Source organism: Fulmarus glacialis, unplaced genomic scaffold, assembly GCF_000690835.1.
Source record: "Fulmarus glacialis isolate BGI_N327 unplaced genomic scaffold, ASM69083v1 Scaffold51565, whole genome shotgun sequence".
In the NCBI taxonomy this organism is placed as follows: Eukaryota; Metazoa; Chordata; class Aves; order Procellariiformes; family Procellariidae; genus Fulmarus; species Fulmarus glacialis.
This window is the reverse complement of record NW_009214634.1, coordinates 367-11318: the sequence shown is the minus strand read 5'-3', so window position 1 is coordinate 11318 and position 10952 is coordinate 367. Positions and strand designations below refer to the sequence as shown.

Here is a 10952-nt window from a genome sequence, read left to right as displayed (position 1 = left end):
TCTGTCCCAGCCGGAACCAGGACAGATATACTCACATGGAAGAGCTTTTTTCATCAAGACTTGTTTATGATTATGCTGGTATAAAGAGATGGCAGAGTAGCTGTAAAATCTCTGTCAGGGCATAACGGCAACTCAAAGCACTCGAAGAAAAATCAGGTCCCTACAGTGAGCCCCAAATTTGAGCAGCATGGCAGAAGCACATTTATTTCTAGGGTGTCTGCAGCCATGCCAGAATTTAAGGCTCTGAGCTGATCCAAACCTGAGGGCTCTTTTAATCTGTGCTATCATCTATGCTGCCAATAGACAATTTCATAATCAAGTAGTGCAAGTCACTTTTTTAAGAATTTTTTAGACCAAGTTCATTATGCATTTTTGAAGCCTTACTGAGATCAGAGGAAGGCAGCCAGTTAGATGAATGACAGATAGTTCTGTATTGTCTATGGTTTTATTTCAGGGATTTTCATTAAGATCTCTTTTTCCACTGATCTTGGATAGTTTGAGGTCTGTTGTAGCTGGAATGGTTGAAGAGCAGAACTCAGCTAGCACGAGATTAAATTTCCTTGAAGGAATGCTCGCAAGGATAATATTATCCATAATATTACCCAGCTTTTCAGGAAATGGTCAGTCTACAGAGCTTGCCCTGACTAGATACACAGTGCAGTTAGGAGTTACCAACTTTAAGTCACATACTTATTTTTGCTTCTCTCTATAAAACGTGAATGCAGTTGTCTCCTTTTGTTTGCTTGTTTTTGAGACAGGGCAGGGGAGAGGTAAGGCTTTTGCTCAAGAAGTTAACATGAAGCCACTTCCAACATTTCTGGTTTTTAAAGTGAAACATAGGCTGTTAAATTACTGCAGCATCAAATCAGAGTGATTGAACTTATGCACATTTTAGATTGAACATTTGCTTCAGTCGGGGTTACCTATGAGAGATAGAAAAGAGAGAGCAAATTATTTCTGGTTTGTGTGCAAAATCAGAGAGTTCATATACTTTGCCTGGTAAACGTGGATTTGCATTTAATGCAAAGAATATAGTCTGTAGTATTTACCCTAAAAGTATATACAAAGTATTGAGTATATATTTTAGATGCTAAAAACATTTTTAAACAAATTTACTAGGTAGTCTTTTTTTCTTAAACACATATTTGTTTTTTGCTTCTCATAAAAATACAAAACTTGAGCTTACCATCTTCATTCTGCATTGTGTATGCAAGTAACAGCTTACTTATTTTTAATTGTCTCTGCCATGGAAAGGAATTGTTAAATTGTTGGGGCTTTTCTAGGTTCTGAGTGAATATTTTGATAACAGTGTTTCATGTATTGACAGCACTGCAAAAAATATTTTTGTTTTGTATTTTAAATCAAAGCATGATGTTGTACAAACATGGTTAGAGGAATGTATTTGTGGCCCAAGTGTGGGTTTGAAACAAACTGCTTGTTTCTTTTTTCCAATGTCTTTACAGTTGTCTGATGATTTGGAGAATCATATTTTTGAATCCTCTCCTGTATATCATAAGGTTCTTGGTTGCTAGTGAAATACAAGAGGAACTGATGGGAAGGCAGATATTGGTGATAAAGGACTCGAAGACACCTGGGAATGTTCTCTCAGCAGGAGGGCCGTAGGGATAGCCACGCTTTCTAAGTGCACCAGCGCAAGAGGGTTTAACAGAAGAAAGTGAACATGGTCATCAAGCAAGAGTGAAGAGTAGTGGATGTGTTTCATTTGGATTGTCAAGTTTCACAAGTGTTACTAGGCTGGTGTTTTTTAGGATGGAGGTGCTTGGGGACCAATCAGCTATGAGGTCCCTAAACAGAGAGTTTGAATATGGAAATAACTTTCTAAATCGTTGTAGTCTGGTTGAGTTATTTGATTGACTGAAGCTTTTCTGTTGCTGAATCAGAAGGGGAGTTTGTACAGTGCTTGGTTCAGATAGTATCCTCAGCTAGATTTCGAGTGAGTTTGGTAACCCTGAACCGATTAAAGGTAGTATTACTTCCCAAATAGGGAGTTAATGTTTCGTTAAGCACAGCGTTTAAAAGGGCTCTGATACTTCAAAGTCCTTTGCCTACTGGGTAGGCAATGTAAAGGTTGCAAGTCAGAGACCATTGCTCTGGAAGTTTATTATTCTCTGTGTCCCACAGAAGAAACTAAAACTGCACAAGAAAACAGACAGTAACTTCTTTGGTGAGGTTAAGGGTACGATATTTTCCAACTGTCCTTATTTTTTGTAGGTTCATACTCTTTCTTTGCTTGTGCCGTGAGAAAAAGGTAACAGAAAGTTTGATTTCACTGTGGAGGCTCAGTCTGGATGTTTCAGGTGAAAATGTACAGAAATGACAAGATAAATCTTCCTTATCCATGGCTTTGAGATCTGTGGATGTGAGAGGTTATTACATTTGCAATCAAGCTGTTTGAGTGCAAATGGGATGGTGAAAAGCACAATTTTCAACATTTAATTTCGATGTATGTGCCAGTGCACAGTCTTCACTTTCATCTCTACTTGCCTGCATCCCGAGCAGATATATAGATGTGTGTGGTGAGAGGATTATTTTCCTCTGTCAGGCTTTACATTATGAAGGAACAACACCTTGACCTTGCTTGATGAGTTGCCTCAGTGGGATCCTACTTTTTTTGTGGCTCAGCTTAGTTTTAAGCTAATATTTGTACAGCCTGACATACAGCATCCGGCTGAACAGGGTATACATCCCATTACCCATGTACTGTGTATGACTTTTTTTGTCACTTTTGTGACTAGAACAGCTGAAACCGCCACACAGACACCACTAAACAGAGTAAGTCTTGCAGAAAGCAAATGGTCTGGGGTCACAGGGGCTTTGTTTGCAGTAAAACTGAGCATTAACTTTTTTTTCAGAAAAGGCTGGTGGGCAGGAAAGAAGAGCACACTAGTTACATGTTACTTTGTTGTGTGTTAAGCTGATGATTAAATAGAATTGAGTAACATTTGTCAATAACTGAGAGTGAAACTTTTGCGTGAGGAAATAAAATTAAGAAATTGTCATGAATTAAACCACTGGAAAAATAGCATGAGATGTACATGATTATTTTTAGTTCTTTCACTTAATCTGTGTGTATTTTTTGAAAGTATGTGTATTACTTGAATTCTCTTACAAGCATTATTCAGTCTGCCATAGAAATATGTTCTCCTTCCTTTCCCCTCCTCTTTCGTTTTCTGTATGTTTCATTTTTTAAACTTAAAAGTATCTTGATATCTTGATACAAGGGGCTGCAAGTTAAAAACCTACTTTAACAATTCCTGAATTTATTATATATTGCCTTTTTCTCACCAAGAGACCTCTTATTGACTTACCCCTTACACCAGCCTTGGTCTCTGAAGAAAAAACCGGTGGAAACCTTGCAGTAAAAAGCACAAAAAGCATGTGCCATAAGACAAAGCAAGTATGCCAGACATTCCTGTTTTGACTGATTGAAAAAAAAAACCTGGACAGCCAACAACACATGAACTCATTGACCTTTGTGCTGCGATAGTTTCTGTAATTATTGAATAGCAGGGATGGGCTGAGTGCTAAGGAGGAGAATTTGGGGGTTGGCGTAGGTAGTGAGATAAGGTTACATATAAGGCAGCTGCAGCGGATTTGGGAACGCTAACAGAGTATATTCCCTGGTGCGCAGCTCAGCGAGTTTGGATCCTGGAATCATGAGCGGGTGCCCCTTCGCGGGGAACAATTATCTGTGAGTCCCTCGTCCCTGTGTTTTGCTTCATAACGTCAGTTCAAACTATATAATGTTAATGTAAAATGTGAAAATTCAGAGAGGAATTAATGACTATCAACAAATAGACAGCTGTAGCTATCGCTAAAGGAGAAGAGATTGTACAAGGGCTTGTCCAAGCGCTTGTTATTTGGTAAACTAGATGTAATGCTACTAGCTGTTACTGTGACAAGAGGTATTTCAGGTGTACTGTTTTTCTCAAAAGCCTGCTTTAGTGGTTCAGTTTCTCAAAACAAAGCGTTGTTTGAATTATAGATGCATCTGTTAGTAAAAAGGCAGGTATATTCATAGTTCTTTAATTAAATAGTTTATATATTTACTTAATTTTCTTCTTAGATTTAATTTTAACAAGCTATCTTTGGAAGATGAAAAAGATGACAAATCACAAGAAGGGATAAATAAAGCCAGCAAAGGTGGACTTGTCTATGGAGACTACCTACAAGTAAGTTTAAGGATTTCATGTTTACTGCCCTGGTCGCTCTTAAGACTTGAGCCAGGACCTGTGATTGATGCTTCTCCCAGCAGTCAGCCAGTCACCAAGACAGGTCTCCAAGTGCCCTTCATCTACCTGAGCTCTCCATGTGTAGTCACGGGCACAGGTGCCTGCCTCAACTGGGATGGTGCAGGTGGACTGTGGGATGGCTTCTTCCACAGGGAAGCTGGATATTTTGGTAGGGAATTATTTATATTGGTAAACCTAAAATGTAAAAAGTGGTGCACCACAAAAGGCTTTCTTTGATCTGAAAATCACTGCTCGGCAATTTCTCCACTTCAAGAGGCCGTGTGCAATTTCCCCGAATTATTGCATGAAAGCCCAGAATATTCGGCTGGAAAAATATATTGCAGAAATCTAGGGGTGGGATGCTGACTAGGGGGGCACAACAAAAAACCCAAATAAAAACCCACAACAACTAGAAGTAATTAAGAAATAAGTAAAAATAAAATACCATAAGTAATAAAAGAATCCAGATTTTTTTTTTTTGGTGACAGCATGAACTGAAGTGAGCGGAATTACTCTGTGCTTGTGAACAGAAGACTGATTTGTTGCCATACAATATGGAATCTTGCAAAGATTTCTTTTAAAACAATTATGATTAGATTGTAAATTGGACTCAGTAAAAAAATTAGTAATGCCAGAACTGAAATAACTAGTACAGCCTGAAATCAGAGCTCTTGTGCAGATGTTATTGCATGATTACACAGAATTTTACTATAGGAACTCTGTTTTCATGGAACACGACAGTGTAGATGTAAGATCTGGAAAACATTCTGGATATTTTGTTTTCTCTTTTTTTTATATAATTAAAAATACCCTTAAAATGATTTTCCGAACTTTAATACTTGAGGTACCTAAACATTCCATTTTAAGCAAGATTTTTTTTTAAATTAAAAAGTAAAAGTGACACCTGAGACCATTTAGTCTAACTTCTCATACAACCTGGAATATGAGGCCTAGATATATTTTTTTTTAATATTATCCTTAAATATTAGCTTTACATAGTAGGACTACCATTGCTAATAGCAGAATTGAAAGCTTTACAGAACCGCCTTGTCTTTATTTTTAAGCTGAACAAAATATTGAATGCTCAAGAACTTCAGAGTGAGAAGAAAGGAAACAAAATCCATGATGAGCATCTTTTCATTGTGACACATCAAGGTAAGTGGTTGGGACGGGTTCAGTGGTGGCTGACCGGCATTTTTGTCACAGGGAATTATTCAATACTGAAACATGCAATACACAATTTGTTTTCATTTTAGACACAATCACTATAATTTCTTTGTCTTTTAACTGCATTTGTATTTATATATATCCCTGTATCATTTATAAGGCTGTAATCAACTCTATGCTTATGAAGCCATATGTATAACCTTTGGATTTTGTAAACCAAGATTTGGATTGTTCTGTTTCTAGAGAAATTAAGGTGAAGTTCATTCCCTGTCTGAGTAATAGGCTTCTATGCAGTTTATTGTAGGCAAATTGTGTGTGTTGGCTTGTGCCTTCTCTGAAACTTCAATCCGATTTTAACCATCTAGAGGCTGTCTAGAAGCCAGCATACTAGTTAGGCACTCCCTAACTGCTAATATCCATGTGTTTTGCAGGCACTGGCCTGATGATATTTTCGCATTACTGACAGGAAACATGTAGGTGAAATAAAGATCGTAAGCAGCTCTGGGGTTAGCTTTTATTGGAGTATCAGATCTAGAGTTTCTCGTTCCCTCTTTTCTAATGAACATTCTGTACATCAAATATCTGATGTGTAAAACATGCTTTAAAAAAATCTGTTAACATTCTCGATGGTAGATTATTCCATGTAACAGTTTAGGTAAAGGACAGCATACTGTAACAAGCAATTCATTTGAGTATCAGCATCTTTTTAATCACCAACAGTGTAAATGTAGGCTACTCATTTCAAATCAAAATGTAAGAGTTTTACTTCTTCAATGCTATGAAGAAAAACCAAATTAATGTTGAAGTTAATGCTAACAATGCCTTTCTTGTAGCTTATGAACTTTGGTTTAAGCAGATTCTGTGGGAAATGGACTCTGTGCGGGTGATCTTTCAAAATGGCCACGTAAGTTAAAAGCAAATATTAATTTTGGGAAAATGCAGCCCTCTCTTTCTCTTGCCTCCTGCCTTCCAGCCTGATATATTTGGGTTTACTAAAGCAACATGTGCTCTTTTTTAAAAACAGCATCAAAAAACCCCCAATGAAATTTGGCTGAGTGGCTTTTATATCCTGATAGTACAGACATTTGATCAGCAAACTCCTATTTCCTCCTGAAGTCTGCCTTTTGCATAGATCACTCTCCAAGACCAATTTCATTGGCCAGAATGCTCTCATACTCTCCTACTCATGCTGGATAACTGCAGAAACTTAACTTGGGAATATTCTACTGCAGAAAAAGCATGCTCAGAGGCAAAACTGAAAACCAGGGGGCTCACAGGTATTTTTATGTTGAAAAGTCACTTCTGCCTTTGTTCAATTTTTTGAAGTCTACATACTATATCCTTCCATCCAATATCTGGTATACGAAAGGAAAACTCTTTCTGGTAGTTGTGTATTATTAAATCCAATAGAAAAGCAATAATCAAAATCACAGTGAACAATTGTATGAGAATTTCTGAAAATTACAAAAACAACAGGAATATTTTGAACATCTCTAAACATTTTTCCAAAGCTAAACACACCTCATAATAATTACAAAGGAAAACTCCTGACCTGATATTGCATCCACAAAAAAAGGCTGACCGCATGTAATTTGAGAAATACCTTGAATAACATCATGAGCATGTGTATACGAAGAAAATTTGAAACTAGACCAGAGTGAAAGAAGGAACCTTTTTATCATAATGTCCTCTATTGTCCTCCACATTCATAATTTTGTTGGCTTTTTAGTTGAACATTATATCAAATTATAACTGATCAAAATTTGTTCTTAAGCGGAATTTATTTTTGTGAAAAATGAAACTTTGCTTATAATCAGAATTTGAAATGTCAGCGTTAAGGTTAAGTACACAGCCAGGCAATTAAGGAAATGGTTATCATCTTTCATTTTTGCAGTTTGATATTTCCTGGTTGCATGCTCAGGTGTTTGACAGAAGTTTAATCCCATTTAAACTAATAGGAATTTTAGCAGGCTCCTCTGCAGGCAAAGTGTTCAGCTTAGCCAGAAGAGTGCTTCTGTGTTTTCCGTTTAATATTTTCTATTATTTCCTACAAATGCAGTCTTATCTGTTTTCCTCTGCTTGTTAATGCACATCTCTAACGAACATCTTTTTAGATGTGCTCTCCTGATGTACCTCTCAGATTATTCTGCTTCTCAACTTTTACATACTTTCTACACCTGTCTTATGACTTGTTCCTTCACAATAAGAGAAATTATTATAGAAGTGATTATAATAGAAAGCGTAATATAATTTTAATATTATATCATATATAATTAAAATCTTATTGTAACCATTGGAAATGATCATGATATAAATTATTTTGGTCTAGAATTTGATTTCTTGTGGTGACTTCTATTTCAGTCAAAAATGTAGAAAGGAAAAAAAATCCTATATATTTGGCCTAGTTGTAATGTATCATCAGTCAGAGGAAAACAGATTTCCAGTCAGAGGAAAACAGATTTCAATCTTTGAAAATTATAGTTTCAGTTAAAAAGAGGGCTCTCTATTCAATATGAGATTCTGCTGCTACGGATTTCACATGGAAAGGACTTGGGAACTATAGTGAGGTGCAATAGTGAAAAGACCTGAAATAAATAGGTAGGATATAAAGAGAACACCATTCTGTCTGGTTATGATCTTTATTTTTTCCACAGGTGAGAGATGAGAGGAACATGCTGAAGGTTATTACTCGAATGAACAGAATTTCAATGATTCTGAAGTTACTTGTGGAACAGTTCTCAGTTTTGGAAACTATGACCGCACTGGACTTCTTTGATTTCAGGTAAATACTTACTATTCCTCCACAGTAATCCACAAGCTGGTAATTCCCATCATTAGAACGGATTGTGAATTTTGCATGTGCCCTGGCAGCTTGTGGTACATGCATCATTCAGCAAGGTGAGAGCATACCTTAGAGAGGCAACGGTGACATTAGAGTGCAAAGGTCAATTAAGAATTTGAGCATTAGTCCAGCATGCTCTGCAAAGAAGCACAAGTTAATTGTTGATGTTTATGCGTAGTGCTGCTGAATGGTTTCAGAGTAAAAAGTTAAAGTGATAGAAGCAATAGAAATAGCTCACGCTTCCGTTAATAATTTACTTGAAACTTACCACTGCGTAGTTGCAGCCATATTCTATGGCAAATCATAGAAGTGCTTGGGTGAAAGAAATGCACTCTCCATAGATTATCAGGTATTTCAGCTGTCTTGATTTGCATGGTGTTTCCTTACTTCATGTTTTCAGTGGGTCTGCAGTGCTGGAGGCTTCAAGTGGCTGAAGGAAGCATTGCCATCTCTTCTTCTTTCTCCCCAATAACGTATGCTCTCCAGTAGCTGCCCAATGTATTGGTGTTTGGTAGCTCTTCTGCCTTCTGCCCAGGCTTTCTTTGGGATCCCTTGGCTGGCCTCACTTCTCTCATGGCATTTTTATCTCTTCCCTCACTTCAGCTAGGTCCTTCCACTACACTGCCATGTGCGACAGCTTCATCCACTGTCTGCCTTCCTGTTCTTGTTCTACTTGTGTCACTGACCCATCTGACCTCAGTGCCATCCAGCATCCCATCCACTTCTGCATTGTTTTAGTACCCTTTCCTTTCTGTCTTTTAATGTTCCCTAACTAAAAAGCACAAGAAACTACAATTTTGCTTCTCTTGGAAGTTTGAAACATCTGTACCATCTAGCATTACAGTACAGCAGGGGAAACCCATGGACTAATCATCTGTTTTGATGCATTCTTGCTTCTGCTTTTCAACAACGTACTGTCATTTGATAAGCAAACATGAGATCAAATCAATGATTTGTTTCTGCCAAATCTTGTATTTGGAATTCAAAGTGCATTACAATTATCCAGCAAAGTGGGATTTCAGATTACTTTCACTAATCATTTTTTTCAGCACGGTCACAGGATTTAACTCGGAAAGAATCTCATTAATGAATCCCTCAAACGAAACCCAATAAATGTTTTTCTGGACATTATTCTATTGTATACATAGCAATTATTCTGTATAACAAGCCTATTTAAAACACACTCATTGGCACTTCAATGATGCGGAAATTTTTGTAATAGCTATTTGGGGTGAAGCTGTTTATTCTGTCTGGAAAGGAAATGATATTCACTAACATTTCCTCCTGTACATCACACATGCAAAGTTGCCATTTTAAAACACGGCACAAACATAAGTGTGTGTGTATATATCTGTGTATGCATAAACAATATATAGCTAGAAAATTAGAATATGTTATACATACATTGTAGTTGCATTAAAATAGCTTGGTTTTTTTCTTTTAATTGCAATCATATAAAAAATGCTCAGCTATCTATTTGATATTCTTCAAATGTGAAATATGTATTTTTTTATTTTGTTGAGAACCAGAGAACCCCATCATTGTGAAATAATATCCTATATTTTTGTATCTTCTTTTCTTCTGTTCCCAAAGATACTACCTAAGCCCAGCCTCAGGTTTTCAGAGCCTGCAGTTTCGCTTGCTCGAGAACAAAATTGGTGTTCCCCAAAGTCTGAGAGTCCCCTATAACAGAAGGCATTATCGTGACAACTTCAAGGGACAGGATTATGAACTACTGCTTAAATCAGAGCAAGAACCAACACTACTGCAACTTGTGGAGGTAACAACGTCTGTCTAAAACCTTGCTTCGTTTTCCCCCGTCTCCCAAGAATGTCCTTCATTGGTGTCAGTGACAAATTCTTCTTCCTTGAGAGAAGCAAGCATGCTGGCTCTTTCCCAGTTAGTCATGTTTTAGATTCTTACAAAATTTTGTTTGAGAGATAGTTTTCATTAGCAAATCAATTGATTTTTCACAGCGTTTCCTCTTGTCTGCAAAGTCTGACTGTTAAGCTTGTAAATTGCATTGTGGAAGCATGAGCTAAGAATATAAATGTACTGCTTCATTTGCATTGTTTTTCATGACCATAAACACTTTTTATAAGAAAACTTTAAAAGTATTTCCACTGTTAGTGATGGCTATTAGAGAGATTAAAAAAAAGAAAAGGAAAAATGACAACCCAAAATGGCAAGGAGAGAAGATATTTAACAAATGTTTCATTATCACTTACCTTGATTTAATGACTTTGTCTCAAAGTTATGAATGATTCACAGTAATTTCTCTCTTTTCATTTTCATACACAAAATTAACATAACTTTCTAAAGAGTAATGCAGTATAAACCTCAATAAAAGCATCCACTTTTATTAGCCCTATCCGTTTGTCTAATGACACCTGATACAGAATATATAAGAAATTTCCCTAGCTTTTCTTCATTTGTTAAGACTTCATGCTCTTGATTCTTTCAGATGAGGAGATAAATTAAGTGATCTCTAAAGGGAGTTTGACCACAAACATTCTTAATGTTTTTCCCCTCCTAATTTCATTCCCATTATTAAAAGGAAATCAGAGAGAAAGCTTTGCTAACTGCCAAGTGAATTTGTGTCTTGTATTATCACGTATTTTGGTGTAAGCTAGTGACAGACTGCTTGATCAGCATTCAGCCTGTCTGACATGACAAAAATTGATTGTACA

At 36.7% G+C, this 10952-nt stretch overlaps 1 protein-coding gene across 1 annotated transcript; it reads left to right on the top strand.

Annotated features, from left to right (window-relative positions):
* Positions 1-3677: 3677 nt before the first annotated feature.
* LOC104069091 (tryptophan 2,3-dioxygenase {ECO:0000255|HAMAP-Rule:MF_03020}-like) lies at positions 3678-10042 on the top strand (the record flags this gene model as incomplete). Its single annotated transcript, XM_009578601.1, has 6 exons — positions 3678-3712; positions 4088-4193; positions 5318-5408; positions 6254-6324; positions 8075-8202; positions 9856-10042. Coding segments are annotated over exons 1-6 (618 nt in total), but the record flags the coding sequence as incomplete, so codon positions are not given.
* Between the last annotated feature and the right edge of the window lie 910 nt (positions 10043-10952).